The sequence below is a fragment of the Mya arenaria genome, chromosome 5 (genome assembly GCF_026914265.1).
Source record: "Mya arenaria isolate MELC-2E11 chromosome 5, ASM2691426v1".
NCBI classification, from domain to species: Eukaryota; Metazoa; Mollusca; class Bivalvia; order Myida; family Myidae; genus Mya; species Mya arenaria.
The window spans coordinates 17,161,542-17,186,205 of NC_069126.1; the positions used below are offsets into that span (position 1 = coordinate 17,161,542).

Genomic DNA, 24,664 nt, shown 5'->3' on the forward strand with positions numbered 1-24,664 from the left:
ACAGGCAATATTAAAATAGATAAGTAAACATTTGCGGCATTCACATCACGAAAATAGTAAGAAAAGTCACGTTTAAGAAACAATCAGTAAAACGTGATATTTAACACATTGCAATGTACAATGGTTACGTAATAAACTTAAAATAAATAGCCCATTGCACAATGGGTGTATTCTACCCAGATAAATTCACTTCAAACAAAACCCTGACGAAAAAGTGACTGTTTACATGATGAATAGCTACTGATAGCTTAACAATCAATTGCATGTACGCAGGTTTTAATTTTATGTTTAATTTCACGTTTTGAATTATTATCTTAGGTGAACTATTCACGAATAACATTATTTAGAGTTTATGATTTAAATTCAAATATATTGTCTTGTTTAAAATGTGAATTCGTTAAAATTTGGTAAATAAAATCGTTTTATTTTGTTTCTTCCATGTAACTGATTTCGTTCAACGACCCATAATTCCCAGGCGATAGTTGGATCATTTCAATTAATGTAAGTAACTACAGCTCATTAATTTATCTATATCATCATGTAAAAATGACATCATCCCTGGCATGTTAAGAAATCAAGTGTTATCATGTAAGTTTCATATCAATTCAGACATTGATTGGTATTTCTGAAAATGTAACAAACGCTTGATAGCAATGCTCCTTCTTTCAATTACAATAATTTGCTTACTACTTTAAAGGCACGTGCTACCTTATCTTATGTTACTCATTGTTTCGTAAGTCTAAATAGAAACAGGAAGCCTTTTACTGCCGGTTTGTATACTACTGGAAAACAGAAAAATGGGCGAAAAAGCTGGATTTATGTTTATAAGCTTTCTACAACTTATTCTATACTGTGGTAGGAAAACTCATTTACTTAATGAATAATTAAAGACGTATATTGTGTACACAACATCGATTTTAATGTTTGTTTTTGAAATTCCGAAATGATACTCCTGCAGAAAAAAATCCATTTCACCGAATGTTCAAAGGCTTACAATCATGCATGTATTTTACTGCCACAGATGTCAGTAAGTTTTAACAAATCGTTTGGAATATATTTTTTTTCAGATCGAAGGGGAAATCGTTCACGGGTCATGCGTTATTATGTGACGTCCATTGCTTGATGATTAATTATTATATACAATAGCCTTGCATATCATCTTATAAAAAATTGTTCTCAAAACGTAAATATATATCATATTGTACTTTTTTTTCTTAAAGTTACGTACAAAATGCACTTGAAATATAGAAACAAAAAATCTTTAATACGAAGAACGTCACTGCATTTCATTGTTGTTTATATATTGTAAAAAAATCATGAAAAAACGCTGAAAGTGTTCTTGAATGTATCATGTAATTAACCTTAAATGAATGATATTTTTCCCAATATGTATTAATACTAAACGTTAAACCCGGCGAAGCTTTCTAAGGTTTTGTCAAATAGTTTCCTGTTGTTAATTATGATTGACACGTAGTCGTATTGTTACAATAATTATGGTTGATTATGTCACAAAACTGTATTCAATGGAGATGAATGAATGATATCTAACAAATGCAACGTAATGTCTAAAAAGCTAAATATTTGAACAAAATAAAATAAACTTCCGTTTCATTTTAGGATAAAGTACGGTGACATAGAGGTGACAAACATGTTATTCTTTAAACTCGTGAAAACGACTAACGTATCTCGTTTAAACGTCTAAGTAATAATTTAAAACAATTAAGTAACTCCAAACGACTTCCTTATATCATTGAAACGACTAAATTTCGCGTTAAACCTGCTTAGTATTTTTTTAAACGACTAAGCGTATAGCTCGCGCACTTGTAATTCAGTCAATGGAGACGAATCGTGTGGCTTCAAACCTCCAAGGAGTGTTTTGTTTAACTTAAACAATCAAAAATGCAAATATAAACACAGAACACAAACAAACTTAGAGCACATATAAACGCAGTATACATACGAACACAGAACACATATAAACACAGTAAATTAATATAAACAGCACACATATAAACACAGAAAACATACAAATACAGAACACTTATAAACACAGTAAACTTATATAAACAGCACACACATAAACACAACACACATGCCAAAACAGTACTCATATGAACACATTTCACATATAAACACAGTACAGATATGCACACATTGCACATATACACACAGTTAAGGTTTAAAAACAGCAAACATATAAACACAATACACATACAAAAATAAAACAGTAAACATATAAACACAATACACATACAAATATAAACACAGTAAACATATAAACACAATAAAACATATAAACAGAATACACATACAAATATAAACACAGTAAACATATAAAAACAGTACACATATTAACACAGTAAACATATAAATATAAACAAAGTACACATATTAAAACAGTAAACATATGAACACAATACACATACAGATATAAACACAGTAAACATATAAACACAATAAACATATAAACACAATACACATACAAATATAAACATAGTAAGCATATAAACACAATACAAACACAAATATAAACACAGGAAACATATGAACACAGTACACATATTAACACAGTAAACATATAAACACAGAACACATACAAATATAAACACAGTAAACATATAAACACAGTAAACATGTTAACACAATTCACATACAAATATAAACACAGTAAACATATAAACACAATACACATACAAATATAAACAAAGTACACATATTAACACAGTAAACATATTAATATAAACACAGTAAACATATTAACACAGTAAACATATAAACACAATACACATACAAATGTAAACACAGTAAACATATAAACACAATACAAACATATTAACACAATACACATACAAATATAAACACAGTAAACATATAAACACAGTACACATACAAATATAAACACAGTACACATATTAACGCAGTAAACATATAAAAACAATACACATACAAATATAAACACAGTAAAAATATAAACACAATACACATACAAATATAAACACAATAAACATATAAACACAATGCACATACAAATATAAACACAATAAACATATACACACAATACAAACACAAATATAAACACAGGAAACATATGAACACAGTACACATATTAACACAATAAACATATAAACACAATACACATACAAATATAAACACAGTAAACATATTAACTCAGTAAACATATAAACACAATAAACATGTAAACACAGTAAACATATAAACAGATAAACATATAAACACAATACACATACAAATATAAACACAGGAAACATATGAACACTGTACACATACAAATATAAACACAGGAAACATATGAACACAGTACACATATTAACACAGTAAACATATAAACACAATACACATACAAATATAAACACAGTAAACATATTAACACAGTAAACATATTAACACAGTAAACATATAAATATAATCACAGTACACATATTAACACAGTAAACATATGAACACAATACACATACAAATATAAACACAGTAAACATATAAACGCAGTAAACATGTAAACACAATACACATACAAATATAAACACAGTACACATATTAAAACAGTAAACATATAAATATAAACACAGTACACATATTAACACAGTAAACATATGAACACAATACACATACAAATATAAACACAGTAAACATATAAACACAATACACATACAAATATAAACACAGTAAACATATAAACACAATAAACATATAAACACAGTACACATACAAATATAAACACAGTAAACATATAAACACAATAAACATATAAACAGATAAACATATAAACACAATACACATACAAATATAAACACAGGAAACATATGAACACTGTACACATACAAATATAAACACAGGAAATATATAAACACAATAAACATATAAACACAATAAACATGTAAACACAGTAAACATATAAACACAGTTAACATATAAACACAATACACATACAAATATAAACACAGGAAACATATGAACACTGTACACATATAAATATAAACACAGGAAATATATAAACACAATACAAACACAAAAATAAACACAGGAAACATTTAAACACAATACACATACAAATATAAACAAAGTAAACATATAAACACAATACACATACAAATATAAACACAGTAAACATATAAACACAATACACATACAGATATAAAGACATTAAACATATAAACACAATAAACATATAAACACAATACACATACAAATATTAACACAGTAAGCATATAAACACAATACAAACACAAATATAAACACAGGAAACATATGAACACAGTACACATATTAACACAGTAAACATATAAACACAGAACACATACAAATATAAACACAGTAAACATATAAACACAGTAAACATGTAAACACAATACACATACAAATATAAACACAGTAAACATATAAACACAATACACATACAAATATAAACAAAGTACACAAATTAACACAGTAAACATATTAATATAAACACAGTTCACATATTAACACAGTAAACATATAAACACAGGACACATACAAATTTAAACACAGTAAACATATAAACACAGTAAACATGTAAACACAATACACATACAAATATAAACACAGTAAACATATAAACACAATACACATACAAATATAAACAAAGTACACAAATTAACACAGTAAACATATTAATATAAACACAGTACACATATTAACACAGTAAACATATAAACACAATACACATACAAATATAAACACAGTAAACATATAAACACAGTAAACATATAAACACAATACACATACAAATATAAACACAGTAAACATATAAACACAATACACATACAAATATAAACACAGTAAACATATAAACACAGTAAACATATAAACACAGTACACATACAAATATAAACACAGTACACATATTAACACGGTAAACATATGAACACATTACACATACAAATATAAACACAGTAAACATATAAACACAATACACATACAAATATAAACACAGTGCACACATTAACACAGTAAACATATAATCACAATACACATACAAATATAAACACAGTAATCATATAAACACAATACACATACAAATATAAACACAGTAAACATATAAACACAATAAACATATAAACACAGTACACATACAAATATAAACACAGTAAACATATAAACACAATACACATACAAATATAAACACAGTAAACATATAAACACAATACACATACAAATATAAACACAGTAAACACAATACAAACACAAATATAAACACAGGAAACATATGAACACAGTACACATATTAACACAGTAAACATGTAAACACAATACACGTACAAATATAAACACAGTAAACATATAAACACAATACACATACAAATATGAACACAGTAAACATATAAACACAGTACACATACAAATATAAACACAATAAACATATAAACACAGTACACATACAAATATAAACACAGTAAACATATAAACACAATACACATACAGATATAAACACAGTAAACATATAAACACAATACACATACAAATATAAACACAGTAAACATATAAACACAATACAAACACAAATATAAACACAGGAAACATATGAACACAGTACACATATTAACGCAGTAAACATATAAACACAATACACATACAAATATAAACACAGTAAACATATAAACACAGTACAAATACAAATATAAACACAGTAAACATATAAACACAATACATATACAAATATAAACACAATAAACATATTAACACAATACAAACACATATTTAATTACAGAAAACATATAAACGCAATACACATACAAATATAAACACAGTAAACATATAAACACAGTAAACATATAAACACAGTACACATACATATATAAACACAATAAACATATAAACACAATACACATACAAATATAAACACAGTAAACATATAAACACAATACAAACACATATATAAACACAGTAAACATATTAACACAGTTCACGTATTAACACAAATATGGTTAATTCCGGCGGTTTTTGGGCTCGAACTCACACCTTGTAAAATACCACTCACCATACCATTATATTACTCATGAGATAAATAAATACTTATGAAGACTATTAATTTGTTTTCTAGTCCATACTTTGATGTTTTTCTCGATTAAAAGCAATTCTTTGACCATTCAGATCTCGTTTTTGGTTTATACTAAGCATAAACAATATTACTTTGACAATTCTGGATATAAATCGACTTATATTTAAAACAAACCTGTATCACCATTGGTCTTTTACTAGTTACAACCTGAAAAGTTAAGTATGTATTTTGAATTGAAGTTTCTGAAATACGGAAAGTGTATGACGCGGGTTTTCACCCAATATTGCGACCAACATATATTTATCATTTATCTGCGGTAACCTTGACGTTTAATATCGGAAAGACATCCAAACAAACAAAATTATATACAAAACGTTTTTTTTTCTTTAACATTTAAACCAAGAATTTTACTCTCATAGGACATGTCCGTATATTGCATCAACTCAAATTGATTTTATATCCCGTGTTATGATTGGAAGTTGACGTTTACATCTAATGTTTATTGGTTTGAAAATTTCAGAAAGCACCGATGTAGTCTTATCAACTGACCGTACCTTTGTGACGGAAAATTACACGATAACATTCACATGTTCGACAATGAATAATGACAGTGTTATAAACATCGATTTAATTCAAAACGAGGCAATCATTTCGAAGATGGGCTACCAAGACAGTGCATGCAAGATCATAGTTTTTAGCAATACCATGACCAACTGCTCCTGTGTGAACCTCAACACGTACACGTGCACCACAGACCCTATGACAAGGTTAAACAACACTGATTTGTGGACATGCAATGCTACTGTGGAAGGTTTGGTGTTCCAAAGCAATGTCGTATCTATCGATGTTAGAGGTGAACATTTTAGTTCTTAAATTAAAAGAAATACATTTAATTCATGTTACCTGCATTGAAATCGAACTAAGATCTAGGTGCGTTATTAATAATGTTTGTCAGATCAATTGGTCACGTGACCAATTTTGTGGACTTCATTTCGAAATAATTTTCGATATTGGTAGTATAAATTTATTCTTTATAGTTATTCTGACCTAAATATTGACCAGAGGGTGCTGTGTAACTTGTGTTGCTTTTTCTTCTTCTATTTATATTGAGTTGAGGCTAGCGGCCTAAATTAGACGGCATATTGATAAGCACCATGGCTACCTACGTAGATTGTGGCGTAAATAAGATGGCATAGTGATTAACACCATGTCTACCTACGTAGATTGTGGCGTAAATAAGATGGCATAGTGATTAATACCATGTCTACCTACGTAGATTGTGGCGTAAATAAGATGGCATAGTGATTAACACCATGTATACCTACGTAGAGTGTGGCGTAAATAAGATAGCATAGTGATTAACACCATGTATACCTACGTAGATTGTGGCGTAAATAAGATGGCATAGTGATTAACACCATGTATACCTACGTAGATTGTGGCGTAAATAAGATGGCATAGTGATTAACACCATGTCTACTCACGTAGATTGTTGTGTAATTATTAGCCAATTTTCGTTTTCTTCGAATCCTAGACATAACACGTGTTATTTAGCGAGCATTTAAGTTAAGTCGAGTAAAAGTAAATCTTCTAAATTCTACAATTGCCGTTTTATTTCAATCCTGTTTAGAAGTGTCAGTTGGTTGATGCTTGACTTTGACACTGGGTTACGTTTAAACATTAAAAATGACCTAGTTGTAGGTTTCAAATCGATCCATGGAACTTAAGTCGCGTGGAATTAATAGAGTTGGACATGGGGTTTTTCATGTATATGCGCTGTGTTTTTAAAGTATCTCCGTATAGATAAGTGCCGTATATTTCGAACGGCTATGTGGCTTAACTGCAGCGCTTATCAGGTCTGCCGAATCTACCTGTTTTTCTCTACTTAACATATATCATCATAACAGTCATAGTATCTCTCTATTTCAAAATCACTGCGCTTCGGCCCCACTGCAGATGTAAACGAACCATTTATGATCGTGACTGATTCTGTGACGTCAGCAGCAAACAAAATAATTACGAACATGGCTGCCGATACAATGTATAATCTTTACCTTCTTCGTATATTTTCAATTTTGATCTACAGAAAATAGAGCAGGCGTTTATGCTACCTTTTACTGCTGACACTAGTTAAACAAGTAGGCATTGGTGTAAAAAAAAGACTGACTGAATTAATTATACTCTATGAAACTAGTGCATTCGTCAGAATTGATCAACGTAAAAGGAAATGAAACAATAGCATATTGTAGTGCACCCAGCAACGTCCAGAAGATAGAGCTTAGTTCAACACTAAGTCTGTTCGCGTCCTCTGGCTCTCCTTCCACGAAAGTTCACGTTACCCCACCAACCGCCACTGTCGTTTCCACAGAGACGTTTCATCCTCATTGAATGTTTTTTTCCAAAGAAATGACAATGCAATTGCTGATTTGTCCAACACCGTATTCCAACATGATTCATATACAAACTGATTCTTCGAAATAACGCTTAACAAGTTAAATGAATGGAATTTCTCTCCAATTTTAAAACTCGTGACTTAACAAACGCTAGTATTGGGTATTATCGCGAGATATAATGAGAATTTTGTAGGTGGCGATATTTTTGTTGTTTTCTTGTTATTGTTAATTTTTCATAACACAAGTTGTATTTTCCTAGTTGTAATACAGTTATAATACGTATTTATAATAAACTTGACCTTGAAAATATAGAAAATAAACATATAAATAAGTAACAATTTTATCTGTGCACTCATTGTCGTATAAAATTAGGTTACGATAGCTGTTCTAATTTACCCACCATTGAGAACAAAGAAAGAAAAAAGAAAAAAAATGCTCTTGAATAATTAATTTATTTAAGCAGAAATGTAGATTTAAATAAATGTAAATATAAGTATTAAAATTCGACATGTTGCATTTTATTGGGGAATGGTATGCAATGGGGCTGTTCAAAATGTACTCCATTTTGTACTGCGCCATTACATACCATAAAATTCATTGCAATCCTTTAATGGTAAGTTTTTCCTTTAAGTAACATTTAAGCTTCAAACAATAAACTCTGACACAAATTTCGCAACAGCATTTCTAACGTCATTCCTTACCCTAATGCTAACATTTTCCAGAGTTCATAAAGACATGGATGTTAAACACGATTCAACCATAGAAAATAAATGATTATAAATGTATAAATTGTTTCGCTCTCAGGCTAGTTTAATAATGCTATTAATTAGGTGAGTTCATATTGGCCTAGTTATTTGTCCCAGGTAAGCTGTATAGGCCTGAGCCCGAAGCCTAAAATGTCGTACAATACGTAAGAGTTAATTTATTGAAAAGTATTTTATTTATTTACTATTACATATGGTGAGACAATTTGGTTAAAACATTCCAATAACTTAATGTAAATGATTGTAAAATGCTTCGCGCTGGCTAAAATTATACTGTTGTTAATTAGGTGATATCATATTAGCCATGTTATTTGTCCGATGCTAACTGTACTGGCCTGAGCCTGAAGGCCGAACGCCAATATTGGTGACCGAGGACAAATAACTTTGCCAATATGAAATCAACTAATGAATAAGTAATTTATAAATTAACTATTACGTATGGTGCGTCATTTTGGTAAAAAACGTTCTTATAACTTAACTGAAATTGATATTGAAGCTTATTTATTCCTGTTTCATTTATGGTTTCTGCTTTTCTAGACTGGACATTTTCTGATTTTGACATGCATCATTTATAGTGACATTGCACAGACTTATGAATAAAGCACCGGACAGTCTAGGAAAGCATATGTTTTCGTGAAAATTTCGTAAATCGTTTGCCAAAAGATAAACATTTTCACTTTCGTCGTCCATTTTGTTCATAAAATCGAGGAATAGGATATATACATTACACTGTTACATCAAACCGGACAAAGTGGTAAAAGTATTTAATAGGCTAGTAATTCCAAAAATGTTTAAACGAGGCACAAACTTTTCAAAACTGTCGGAAAAACCGAGAACAAAATGGATGCCTTTAGATAATTTCAAGCATATTACTCATATTAGGGTGTTTTTTGACAGCCAATGAAAATAGTCCATTTCTCAAATCGTATAGCGAGTTTTGGCATATGTTGTCGTCAATTATCTAGTAGTAGTACTATGATTTTCCCCGTATCGCATCAAATGCGTAAAAGTGTGTAAAAGTTTATTATAAAAACGTACTTACTACGGTTTAACAGCAGGCAATCAAAATCTTATTATAAATCATACTGTAAGAATCAACACAAATAACTTTTTAACGGATTTTGTCTATTTGTACATCTCGTACTTCATAAATATCTTTATTTTAAACTAACATCCTCCTATTTATCTGACTCTTTACGCATGCTAGCTCAATAAGCAATCGAAGAACAATATGATACACCGGACTTAATTTCCAGTGTCAAATGTTGTGCCAGCACGACAGGCGTGTTTGAATGTCCATTGTCGTAATAGCACGATATTCGTTTTTGAATGTTCAATGTCAAATGTCAGTGAGTGTATACCACGTGATAAATTGCGTCATAAATGCTACGTCGAAAGTCAATATTTTGATTTGAAAAAAGACTTAAAATAAAGATAACTTAGCTATTTCTTTACCATTTTAAATTAAAGATAGCACAGTCTACGCCGCTAACTGAGCCCTACCTTCGGTCTTTACCGGAGTTCGATTGAGAGTTTAGTTTCTCTAAACGCTTCGACAAACCTTTTTCGAATACGGCCGTCTGACTGTCAAAACATTATTTTGGAAACAGGTTTGTCGAAGTGTTTGATGAAACTGATGAGTTAATTAAATTTCCATAATAAAACAAATGCGGGGCTCTTTAAGCGGCATAGACTGCCTGTTGTTTAGTTTAAAATGGAGTTGTAAAAGAAAAATTATCTATGATTTAGGTCTTCATTTTAAGCAAAATATTGCTATCCGACGTAGCATAAATAACGTAATTTATCACGTGGTATACACACACTGAATGCCGTGCAAGCAGATTGTTGTAGATACAATACCCTTTGCACAACATACACAAAACTTATATTATTAAAAAAGTGAAATAGCCAACCTATAATGTCGAACATGAAACACATTATTTTTAACATCTTATTGTCCATGTCATTTGAGAGTATCAGTAACAGAAGCAATACATTGGCATTCCTTATAGAATTATACAAAATGTTAAATGCAACTTTCTGTTAAATATCTTTATTTCAAAGCAAACATGAAATACACACCATGAGTAACTTTTGTGGTTTAAATAAAATAAAATGCTGTTTAACGTGAAGAAAATGCAAAACTTTTAGTTCAAAATAACCTCCAAAACAGGTACTTGTGTTACGTCATGAGCGATGTCATTGATAAAGTTTTACATTCAGCTCGATAAGGGCCGCAACAGAACTCGACAGTCGCATTTTTGTTTTGACGCCATTTTTTAGTGTTCAGTCGATTGGAAAGTGTTTTTACTGGATTACTTGGATTGTTTACACACAATACCTATCGGGTTAACGAGTATTTACCGATATATTCCTACTTAAAAATTTATTTGTTTTGGTAACTAATTTAAAACGAAAAATGTTAAAATGTTCTGGATAAAATGTACAGTATCTCCAGCATCGGAAAAGCACTATTTGAAAACTACTGTTTCATTGCATACGGAATCATGTCCATAAAAGTCGTTTGTTCTGAATTAAAGAGAAAGATATAACTCAAGCAGGAAAGAATTAAACGTCTTAGACTTAATTTGGTGTTTTTAAAGCAAACAAATAATTAAAACAACTGATGTAAGTACTATCTAGTAAACATGTTTTTGTGCAAAAGTTTGCATCGTTGACCCACTTTCGGTTAGAGACCAGGTCGCTCAGCGTCCATTGTTATGATGCGGGCCCTTATGCCATCTTATGTTAAACAAAGAAATCGTCATTAAAGGAACGTGAATTTACTGAATAATGCACGCTTTCTACCGACAACGTCCTAGGATATCGGACCAAAACACACACATTGTATGCAATAGTATCTGTTTTTGCTTGTTTCATATATACTTTCTTAGTCAAGATATCACAAGTTCTTGCATTATTTGTTTCACAGTTCCAATCGTATCGGTAATCATCAGTCCAGACTCGGACAAGTACATGACATTAAACGAAGAGGACGAACTGTTGCTCACGTGTGAGGCATCTTATGGAATGCCTGCTGCAAACATAACGTGGTTCATGAATAATAAAACAACGGATTTCAACGGAAGTTTCAATATTTCAAATTTGTCAATAATAAACGTTACGGAAAATGAGGATGGAACAAAAAACACACAAAGTACTCTGACATACAGTGTTGGGAGAAAAGATCACGGCATGGAGGTGTATTGCAATGCAAGTAATGAAGATGACCGCGTAATATCCAGCAAAACGATTCGTTTAAATGTCAATTGTAAGTTTATTAATATACTGCAACAGCTTATATAATATTGCTGCGTTGGGACTTTAGTTTCCTACGTCAAGATTTTTAAAAGTTATAGAAGTTTGCTTTTATATCGTAAAAAGAGCTATTTTAATCATTTTTGTTTAAACTCTTTGTCTCTTGTTTGCGTCTTGTTTGTCCTTGATTTCTGAGCCTTTAACAGGATCGTGTGTGATGTATTTTATAGTTGTACACTATTATTGTTTAAATTGTCTGGTGCATACAAGGGTATTTTTGAGCGTGTTTGCTTTACCAAAATCTTAGCCCTACGTTTAACATTTAGACTTAGCCGAAAAACAGGTCTATATAAATGGAAACAAAAGTTATGACACTTTCTACATGATTCGGAATTCTGGCACAAAACAAACGCTACAATGCGAAGTTCATGGAGGCAATCCCCTCGCAAACCTGTCGTGGTCCTGTTACAATGGCACCCAGACTTACATGAATACTCCATCCAGTGCAATCAGCAATGTGTCTTGGTTTGCTGGTGAATGGAATGAATCGACGTGTACCTGCAACGCCTCTCACGCCCTTGGATGGAATCAGTCGCAAACAGTGTCCGTTCACGTCCTATGTAAGTAATCTGATAGATTGAATACATGGTTTTGATGTAATTGAAAAAATTTGTTCTACATTATTGCGAATATTGTAGTCAAATTTCTGTTACAGTTAAACCAGAGCGTATAGAGTGTGAGGTCGGCAATGCAGAATTAATCCGAGGTATTTTGAACGTTACATTATACTCAAACATTACAATTCAATGCTCAAGCGACGGAAACCCTAAACCAACCAATTTCACCTGGATATGGCCAACAGGAAATACATCCACGGGAAAAGATATATCCTTTGTAAATATTCACCGTGGGAATCACGGAAGCTATACATTGATGGTTGAAAATGTCATGACTCCGAGCATAGGACCGCAAATCAGGGGAAATTCTAATGCAACTTTAGATATCAATGTTCAATGTAAGTTATTAAAGACAAACTATGCAAACTGTTTATACTGTGTTGAGTACGTTGTGTTTATATTAATGTATGAACTAATAACATTTTGAATATAATTTAAATCGCAAGAAAAACAGTGTGCGATTGTTGTAATATCTTTACAAACGATCTTTAGACTACTTTAATATTCATTTCCATACACTTGAATGCAATAATTCATTAAATGAATAGTCTTTCGCCGTGCTTTTCTAGCATCTGTGCTAGGTATCATATATCATTCATGCTATAAATCATGAGTCAATTATGCTATGTACCATGAATCATTTATGCTAGTTATTGTGAGTCATTTATGCTAAATACCATTTATCATTGATTTAGATATTATATTTTATCATTCTAGACATCATGTGTAATGTATGCTGGATAGCATGTATCATTCAGTATTATGCGACATTTCTGCTAAGCACAATGCATTATTCATACAAAGAGTGTCATTCAGTCTATGGATCATAAGTCTTTGATTATATGTAACATAAGTCATTCATGCAAGTTATCATGAGACATTCATGCCAGGTATCATGAGACATTAATGCAAGGTATCATGAGGCATTCATGCAAGGTATCATGAGACACTCATGCAAGGTATCATGAGACATTCATGCAAGGTATCATGAGACATTCATGCAAGGTATCATGGGTCATTCATGTAAGGTATCATGAGACATTCATGCAAGATATCATGAGACATTCATGCTAGGTATCATGAGACATTAATGTAAGGTATCATGAGACATTCATGCAAGGTATCATGAGACATTCATGTAAGGTATCATAAGACATTCATGCAAGATATCATGAGACATTCATGCAAGATATCATGAGACATTCATGCAAGGTATCATGAGTCATTCATGCAAGGTATCATGAGACATTAATGCAAGGTATCATGAGACATTCATGCAAGGTATCATGAGACATTCATGCAAGATATCATGAGTCATTAATGCAAGGTATCATGAGGCATTCATGCAAGATATCATGAGTCATTTATGCAAGGTATCATGTTACATGCATGCAAGATATAACGAATCGTTAATGCAAGGTATTATAAGTCATTAATGTAAGATATCATGAGTCATTCATGCAAGGTATCATGAGACATGCATACAAGGTTTCATGATTGATTAATGCAAGGTATCATAAGTCATTAAAGTAAGGTGTCATAAGCTATACCATAGATTCATTTATACTTGAGGGATTTTAGTGGTTTCCAATTAGGCTATTTTAAGGTGTTAAAACATTAGTTTAATACTTTGATCTTGTGGTACACGCTATTCTCAAATAATAATATGCAAGATTTTAGAATTTTATATTTTGTTAAAAATGGGTTAAAGATTCTGCATTAATGCAAAAATGTAATAGAAGTATAGTTTCATACCCATTCTTTCAAGAAATGCAAAGTGTTATAGTTTGCATATTTTTGGGAAAAATACTTTTTTGATTTCTTTACTGCAAAAATGCTCAATATCAATAATACCTGAAAATTCAAGTGTGCATATATTTCGGACGTCAACAATTTCAGACGAATATTTAAAAGTCTGCTTTAAGGGGTGTGTTTCAATTTATCTACTTTTTTTTATTGAATTTGATACTGAACAAGTTTTTGTAATAAATTGTAAGTGAAATTATGAAAAGCTTTATATCAAAACTATAAGTATGTATGACGTTTTTAGTTTATGAATAATGATTTGTTTTAAAGAACCGGTATTATAATTCAGTTAAATAAAATTAAATATGGTAGTATTTTAAATTAATGAAACTTAAACATTAATGCTTTAACTTTTACAAAATGTAATTCATTGCATCATTCTAGTTTCTAGATTTCATGTATTTAAAAGAAGTTTTTTGTTAGTAAAGTAATACTAATATTGTGGCTAAGATTTCAAAATGAAATATACCAATTTATATTCATACTATTAGCAGAAAATTCAAACATTATGTGATTCCAATAACAATTTCTTGTTAATTTCTCTCTTGTTAAAGATATAGGAACATTTTCTGTATTTTAAAGGTATCATTTAAGGCATTTCATAGACATTATCTTCCAATTGTTTTCTCCAAAGTTGGTTAAATAGAATTAATACCACCATGATGACAAAAAGAGTTACAGAAAACAGGTTAAAGCTGGTTAACAACATCCTACAGCTGTTTAAGGTCAATTTACCAGTTTCCGGGTTGAACAATGAGACATTTTTTTATTTGAGTGTTGGTAACGTTTTTTAAAAATCATTAAAAATTCATGGTCAATTTTAAAAATATTAACTGTTCCGAACATCTCTTAAGTTGAATAATAGGTTTGAAAAGTTTCATTAGAATATTCCAATATTTAAAAAATCAATTGTTCAGGCTACTGCCAGTCTTCAAATAACCGTATTGTGTATGCATGTCATTGTTTAAGGTTTGCAAAGTTTAGGATAACTTAATGCTGATGAAACACTGTGTGGCTAACGTAGTTAAACGTTTAAACGATTTTATTTTCGCTACTGGTCTAGTCGCTGTAACTGAAGTTGTTGGTTGTAACCAGTTATGTTTGTAACACAGTTTTTATTAAATTCAGATCCGCCAGATATTCCTGTTATTTTAGTCAACTCAACGTGCATGAAAAACTCTATGTTAGACCACAACTTCCTTCAAGTATTAGAACTGGATCGGGTGAGTGTGGAGTGCTTTGCGGCTGGAAATCCGGACCCAACTTGCCAATGGATCAATCATTCACAATCGAGTACACTCAATTTCCCGAAGGCCTCTAAAACAGATATAGGAACCTATGCTTGTCAAGCTTCCAATACAATGAACACATCATACGGAATAACAGTGGTTGGACGAAATGATTCATCGTTTTATCTTGATATATTGTGTAAGTATCATCGTGCAAAATGCCCAAACAGTAGTGACAAAATAATTCACTTCTGCTTAAGAATTTGGTAATTGCGTCCTTCCATTGACAAACTACGTATTGTACTTATATAAAACCCATTGTCAGGTTACAGTTAGTCGATTTATATCACTGCTTAATTCTTATAAAGCACCGAAAGTATACTATTACGTCATGCACTTTGTTTGCACACTAAAGGTTGCAGTTATTTGTTTACGTAAGTACAACATTATCATAAAAAATGTGTTCATACTAGAATAGGACCTTTTGTATAGACATGTGCCAATATGATGTGCATTTGCTCAACTATTGAGGTGAAGCTAGTTGATTTAAACGTCCTTTTATTTTAGGTTTACTGACACTAGCTCCATACCTCGTACGAATCGCACTCACACTTTTAAGACAAACAATGTTCATGTCAAAAACATTCGCAGTGTTTAATTGTATCAGTTGAATTATAACAAGTCATCAATTAAATTTGAAAAAGTGAATGTTAGTTATTTGTTGTAAAGTTGTCACGGCTGTAATTCAGTCTATTTTTCAGATTTCTTTGTCCTTTTAAATAATTAATTACTAGTATATGACCTGTTACTCAATGAATTTCTTATATCTTTACCAGTGTGAAACGACACTCTGCTTGACCATTCGGGAAAACATACCCGTGGATAAAAAAACGTTTATTCTCTATAATCAAATAACAAGATATCCAGGTCCGTGATGGAGGAAATATATGTTCTTGCCTAGGGATCATCAAAGATGTTTCCTGAAAATGCAATAACTTATAACCCAGAAGAAGCAGACATTTTTACTGTTGCACTTTTAATCTCTTTTACCGAATGTATCTAAATGATTTGATGCCAGAAGCATCGTGTTACAACTGCGTTGAATAAATATGCTTTATCTTTTATCTTTTAGATCCACCAAAAATAACTAACCTCAACACAATGGTTGAGGTCATTGAAGGTGTTAACTTTAGTTTAATTTGTAACACGGAACCGGGAAAGCCAAATGCTACATCATATTCCTGGACAAGCACTCATCAACCTGAAAGAAATACATCTGATCAGAACCTTAAAATTCATAACATTTCTCGAACGGACGAAGGAGTATTTACATGTTTGGCTAAAAATAAAATGTACCCAACTGGATGTCAAGAAGTAAAAGGAAGCGATATGGAACACGTATATGTGGATGTCCAGTGTATGTTTGCTGGTTTTGTACCATCAAATTGCATTTTTACTGATAAAATGAAAACTATTGTAACTTACAGAAAGGGTGTTACAAGGGTGCATGATATCAAGAAATGTAAATTAAATATAAATGTTCTTCAAAAGTTGGTATAGAGACTACATATTTGTGTACCATTTGTAATTACAATTTTGTTTCAGTTGTTTAATAGTTTTATTGGAGTATTAACTTATTAAGAAAGAATGGCTTATTATTATTATAACTTGTTGTCATTACTAACCTGTGGTATGCTACTCTTAGCTTACTTTCCAACCTTGTATTTCAGATATGGCTTTGATTACAACGTTTACTGTTCAGAATTCTACTGTGTATCATGGGGATCAATTTATACTTACTTGTGAAGTGGATAGTGATCCACCTGCTGATATCAGCATTGTATCACCCGTTGGAACCACCCTAAACTATACCTGTGAAAATAATCAATTACACTATATCAAGAACAGCTCGTGCTTAGAAGACATCGGTCAGTTTTCGTGTGTGTCTGAAAACAAGCACAATCGTAACCAACCCGACAGGAGAAACGTCACAGTTGATGTCAGATGTATGTGTTTGATACCGATTATGAAAAATATGCATTCATCGATAAACTCATATTGATAAGTTTAAGCAATTATTTCGTAAGGATTTTATAACAGGAATAATCGATGGACACGTATTTGATGATTTCATTGTCTAATTATGTTGAATGTTCACTAAATAATACATGAAGTATTATATACTTAATCTGCTTACATGTTTCTTATGTGTTTAAATAAGTTTCTTAATGAACAGAAGGTTCAATTATGCATTCAATATATATTTTACATGCAGGTGCACCAATGTATAAGCATAATGAACGGCCAACTACAGTCGTGTCTACCACTCCCGGGGGGAAGGCAGTTTTATACTTTTCAGTATTTTCGAACCCTTTCCCAAGCTCTATTATATGGAAAAATCTTACATATCATATGGTACTCTCAACTGATCATGACGGATTGGACAGAGTCACGATTAATACAACGGAAGACAACTCAACATCTGTAGTCACAATAACCAACGTTGGATTGTGGGACTTGAGTGATTACTCAGTAACTGCGGAAAATGATTTCGGGATTTTAAAAGAAACGTTCCGAATAATACTTAATGGTAAGATTAGATTGAATGATATTATAACTATAAGGTACACATTAAAACATGCAAGTTATTTCCATTTTGCACAACTTCTTACGGTTTGCTTCTGAAATATAATAGCATTTTAATGTTAAAATCAATTCAAAGAATTTTAGAGACTCGAATCGTTCTAAGTAACATTAAGTGAAAAGAGTTATTATAAACCCATACTGTGCGGTGTTGCGTTTAATGCACGAATGCATTGAGTCAATGAGCAACTTAAATTACTGTGGGTGGCTAATAAGCCTACATGTCTGTACATACAGATACAAGGACCCAAAACATTATTGTTTAAGGTCTGCAAAGTCTAGGATAACAAAATGCTGATGGAACACAGTATATATCTATATAAGTTAAACGCTCAAACGATTTTTTTTCGCTACTGGACTAGTCGTGGTAACTGGCGTTGAACACAACTCTTGCCGTAATATTGTTAATAAAGATATTCATATATTCCTTTTTGGAGCCAATAAAATATATATTAAAAATAGCATACCAGTTAGTATAAACCTTTTAAATACGCAATGAAAAATGACAATGAATGAAGTAGTTTATAATTCAGGTAACGTTTAAACCGGATTAAGAGCGTTTAACTCCACTATTGTCCGAACATTTTTACATAAAAATAATCATATAATCCTATTCGGAGCCAATGAAGTATAAAATAATAAGATCATACCAAATAATATATACACTTCAAATACGCCATGACAAAACACATTAATGACAACGGGTGCATCGAATGGGAGAACCAGTGCTGAATCTTGCGAGGACATTTCTTGGAACCGCACCCTATTCATTGGCACCACACCGATTACAATATCAAGCATCATGCAACACGTATTGCAACAAAAAAACCCCTCATATTTGAGGGAATGGTTAAATCCTATGTAACGATAACACTTCTCAATTATATCTATGTCTACATGCAAGATAAGAATTACAAGATTTTCAGATTCTTTTTTTATTAACAGATATTTAGCACTTATCTCAACACATAGTCAATCTTACGTGGTACAACATTTCCCCCTCACAACTTCAACATATTATAATATGTTCCGGTTTCAATCGTGCATTTAAGGTAGCATGCGATTGGATTCTTTAGTTTAAATATGCATATATATTAATTGTTCACGGAAATATGATATTTGCAAACGCTGTTTGTTTAGACTAATGTTTTATGGGTCTTTCAAACTGTTTTCTAGATAGCGCTGGATCTGACGGTGGGACATCAACCTCGACCATTTTTGACAATGCAACTGGACCAGTGATAGGAGGCATAGTCGCCGCTGTGTGCTCCGTGGTGATAATAGCAGTTTTAATTGTTAAATGTGTTAATAGAAAACGGCAAAGTGGCTTAGGTGAGTATATCATACGGCATACGACATTTATATGTCTTAAACGGTTGCTGTTTTTTATGAGCAGGAAGTCTTCTTAAAAGTTATAAATCTACGTTAAACAGCCACTCTTATTCAAAATCAATACATTTACATGTATAACAAACATCAATTTTGACTGATGAACGTTTAACTTCTTACTAAATAATGCATGTATAGAAAGTATTATTTACTGCTAACAATATTATAACCGTATATTTAATAGCAGAAAGCGTAAAAATATTAAATGATTGGTGAATGCTGAAAAATTTACTGTAGTCTAATGTAGTCTCACAAGGTAGAATTACCGTGTTTCGAGCTCATTTCTTTCAATTTGAACTCGGTATCCTTCATAAGAACCATTGTTTCCGAAATATATTCATCCTTTTTGGAATATTAAAACAATATTATTAATTGTGGTAAGTCTTATCTGGGAGTAAGAGTTCATCTTAAAATTTTAGGACATGACACTAACCATTGACTCCTTTCGATTGTTCCTAATTTGAATAACGTTATAATCATCCTTGACCATGTGACATCGATATGCAAACGATTGGTACATATGTTAAAAATAAAGCATATCGCATGTGTTCAGTTCTTTCTACTTGGATCACAATTGCTCATGGGGTTTATTACGATTCATTTATAATGTAAATTTAAGCTCCCTTTTCTCTGCCGTCTACGTTCATGACCGACCTTTCTACGATTTTTTTTTAATTTATTCTTGGCCACTAGATGCTGACAAGAAAAATCCACGTATTGACGGCTACATTTGTTTTTGATACTTCTTGTTCATTGTCACCATATCTAATATATCTATAAAAATATATTTCTAATAAAATATCTAATAATCGTATCGATAAAAACTGGATTCATTGGCTAACGTACCTTCTCTGTGACAACAAACCAAATATTATAAGGCATATAAGAGTATTTTAAATACTTTATTCCAATACATCTCAAACGGAAAACATACTTTGTACTTTGTCTTACAGATGTCATTTTTGCATTTCAGAATGTGACAGACGGAGGGAAGAATGTGTTTCAAAAGATGATACACAGTAAATTAAAACCTTTTAAACTTACTAAATATCATAAAGTGTATTACCATGGTCTTTATAGACAGTTTTATACACATTTATAACTCGAAATTGTAACCGATATGTTGTTTATTTTAGGTACGTCGATATTTCAATGGTTCACAGAAGAACAGTTAGCGAATACAAACATCTTGGTATTTATGAGTTTATTTTTTTAATTGGTATGGTTAATTTCATGTAAGGAGTTTTGCCATAATGATTCAGGAGGTTGGAACCTCAATCTTAAGAGACACAACCTTTAACTGAATAAATATGCTTTAACATGCATTGTATAGTTTACTTAAATCAAATTTGTATCAACCGAACTTGGGGTTGTCGGACTTCTTTGTACATTATTATTAAAACGTAAACGTGTTCTTATATAAAACAAAATTTGTTGACTGAACTTACAGCAACGATCGTGTTCAAATGATAAAGTAGGAATCGAGTTGTACAAATAAAGACCGACATCGTTTATCAATTTTTTATTAAGACAAAATCCTTTATTCCATTCAATTTTACTTAACGGTTCCTTATCTTAAGTTTAATGTAATTTCACGACTGTCTGGAACATACGCCTTGTAAAGATGACCACTTATGGAGATGTTATTTTTCATGCAAATTTATAAAATACATATACGCTTTTTCTTTTGATTAAATAGATAAGTAACACATTCAAGAAAAATATGATCATGCAAATATTTAATCCCAATTGATAAACATATGTATATCATTTCAATACATCAAGTCTGAACAATAGTATGACGGATAAAGTTTAACAATTAAGCAATTAAGCAAGTAATTAAGCCTTTTAGTTTGGTTCTTTTTCCATGTCCTTAATTTATTTTCAGTACATTATTATAAAAAGCATTTAAAATACAATATTTACCGACGCTAGTTATTTATTGTACATGTTGCGTGTTAATGGCTCGCAGTGTTGCCAGGCGGCGTCAGTAAACTCATTAACTTCCCCGTAGTGAAGTTATTTATGTCCTAGTTATTCGAGATTATTGGGTATCTCATCTATCTTTTGTCGTGTTAACAAATATGAAGTCATATTGCTGAACCTGCCTTCCGCTAAACAACTGACGACTGCAAACGCAAATAATCTCAAATGACTCACCATCTCAAATTAAGACATGTTTTGTTTCGTTTCAGACTTTCAGAGAAGAACTGCAGAAAGCAGGTTGCAAACACCATTAAAGGACAGCGTTATATATGAAAATTTGAAATTGCCATCAACACAAAGCAATGCATTAACATGAACTTAAAGTTTCGAAGGTGTTGTAAATATATACCATTTCCTTTTGTGACGTGTATACATGGACTTTGTTACAATGTTTGATCTTTAGCATGTATTTTGCAATTTAAACATTTATCGAAATTTGAAAACTGAGATATTCTTAATTTAAAAGCAAAACCTGACTGTCAAACTTCCTACTATAATACTCCTAATGTTTTAAAATATTTTGACTTATCATTTTAAATTTACAATGTACTGTACAAAAGGCTTAATGAAAGAGGGTACCTCACAAAGTTATGTTACAAATTGCGTTCTATACTCTATATTCTGTTTAAACCACTCAAACATAATTTTTATCATACTTTATTTAATAAATTCTTCATCTTCAAAGAACAGATCCTTTCGTAGAACTTTGTTTGTACATGTAGTTGTAATGAAAACAATATTCGATTTGGAAGAAGGATATGTAACCGGCTCTAGATAAACAAAATAGACACCTTGCTGCTTAAGTGTTCTTTAGTTAATAGGTCTGTTACATTCTTACTGTACACAGTTGTGATTGATGAATATCAAAACTTAGAAACACAGAGTATTAATGAAGACATATTTCGTACAAATTTACGTTAAATGACATTAAATAATGATATTATAAATCACATATATATTCAACATATTTAATCACTGAATGACATCTCAGAAATGTTACTTTTTATCCTTGCATAAAGCGGTCTTCAATGCCCTTCGAGCAGGTCACATATATTTCTGATACACCTGGAAATATATCAACTTTACTTATCATAATGTAGTTTTACTAATGAAGTTAGATGGTCAGTAGTTAAATCAAAATCAAGTCAAATTTGCACATTCAATTCAATAAAACACTTCAAGAAGATTTGACTGACATACAAAAAGGACCTTCATTTATTACGTTAATTTGTAAATTGGTAAATACTTTAAGACAGCTGATATATCAATTTTAAACAATGACGACCATTATGGTCAGCCAAAACAACATGTAGCCGTTCTTGACATTCTCTCATGATATTGCGATTTTTGGACTAGGGCACTTGTGGCCTAGTTCATAGCCGTAACCGCGATGTCTGCATTTTCAAGCCGCATCTGGGGGTTCACTGACGTAATGTATTCATACGCTGGATTTTGATTGGATTGCCGTTAGCGAATTTGAATAATCAAAGTAGTACCAGAACTGATTACAATGAAAATATCCAATAACAATAGTTCTCCTAACAAGACAAGCTAATTGTATGTTCTTTTAATGAAGCACAAGAAATGGGTACGTAGCGAGTAAGTTAATCGGGTTAACTACATGAATGTTCTTGCATACGGTCAGATTAAATGCAATAAGAATATGAACATATTGGAAAAGTACGCATCGACATTTTCCGTTCAAAGCTCTTTATTGATAGACTGCTAGCCGCTTTCTCTTTTATCCGAAAAGCGACCAGTATCAGCTAACCACGGTGCCCGTCGCGCATTCGAAATGTCTTGTGGGTCCGTAAACTGAATCAAGCGTGCGGTCTAAGTAGTAAACAACCAGGATATTTGTTGTTGTTGTTTTTTAAAAGTATTGTTATCCTTTGTATAAAATGTTGGTATTAATTTATTAACAGGGCTGTTCTTGTTTTCGACATAATTTGCATGTTTCCGTGACATTTTCTTTTTAAATACAAAGTTTATTATTTAACTAATCATTGCATGGCACTCAGCACTTTTTAAACACAGCATGATTTTTGGTATTGATTGTTTAAATACTATTAATGTAAAATAAAAACCATATGCCGCGTATCTGTATAACGTTATAACTTGTGTTTTTGAGGAAAAGTAAATTCGAGTACCAGTCTACTGTATTGACTCATTTACTCTGATCAGAGCGGCCGAATGATTCACACATGTACATGTTATCACTACTTCCGGATGCTGATGATGTGAATTTTATACGTGTTATATTGAAGAAATTTATCAATAAAGTCGCCATTGAATGATTACCACCATCAAACGGATTTATTGTCATCTTACCGTGGATAGCATGTTTAATTTGACACGTTGAATTTCAAGCAATACAAGTTCGTTTGATAAAATCATGTGATTTCAATTTTGCAAAATGGAGATAAAGAAATATCAAATATGCGCATACTTATTTATGAAGTTTCATTCTAAATGAAGCCAA

General features: G+C 31.4%; 1 protein-coding gene across 2 annotated transcripts; it reads left to right on the forward strand.

Annotated features, from left to right (window-relative positions):
* The first annotated feature begins 764 nt into the window (after positions 1-764).
* On the forward strand, positions 765-24,261 carry LOC128235195 (hemicentin-1-like). 2 transcript variants are annotated; one of them, XM_052949950.1, is made up of 13 exons: positions 765-855; positions 6,558-6,890; positions 12,127-12,465; positions 12,779-13,072; positions 13,168-13,467; positions 16,064-16,363; positions 17,297-17,581; positions 17,895-18,170; positions 18,440-18,754; positions 19,984-20,139; positions 21,170-21,215; positions 21,333-21,388; positions 22,392-24,261. In XM_052949950.1, exons 1-13 carry the CDS (start codon positions 798-800, stop codon positions 22,496-22,498), a joined length of 2,865 nt encoding a protein of 954 aa, XP_052805910.1. In that variant the 5' UTR covers positions 765-797; the 3' UTR covers positions 22,499-24,261. The 2 variants fall into 2 exon arrangements, with proteins under 2 accessions (XP_052805910.1, XP_052805911.1); XM_052949951.1 differs by lacking the exon at positions 765-855 and adding an exon at positions 1,099-1,183.
* Positions 24,262-24,664: the final 403 nt, after the last annotated feature.

What these genes read in the sequence shown, in the direction of transcription:
- LOC128235195 (XM_052949950.1), top strand. Translation starts at nt 798, where the DNA reads ATGGGCGAAAAAGCTGGATTTATGTTTATAAGCTTTCTACAACTTATT. An exon ending in TTTAGATATCAATGTTCAAT is followed by an intron (nt 13,468 to 16,063) that starts GTAAGTTATTAA and finishes TATTAAATTCAG; the next exon opens with ATCCGCCAGATATTCCTGTT. An exon ending in GTTCCGAATAATACTTAATG is followed by an intron (nt 18,755 to 19,983) that starts GTAAGATTAGAT and finishes ACTGTTTTCTAG; the next exon opens with ATAGCGCTGGATCTGACGGT.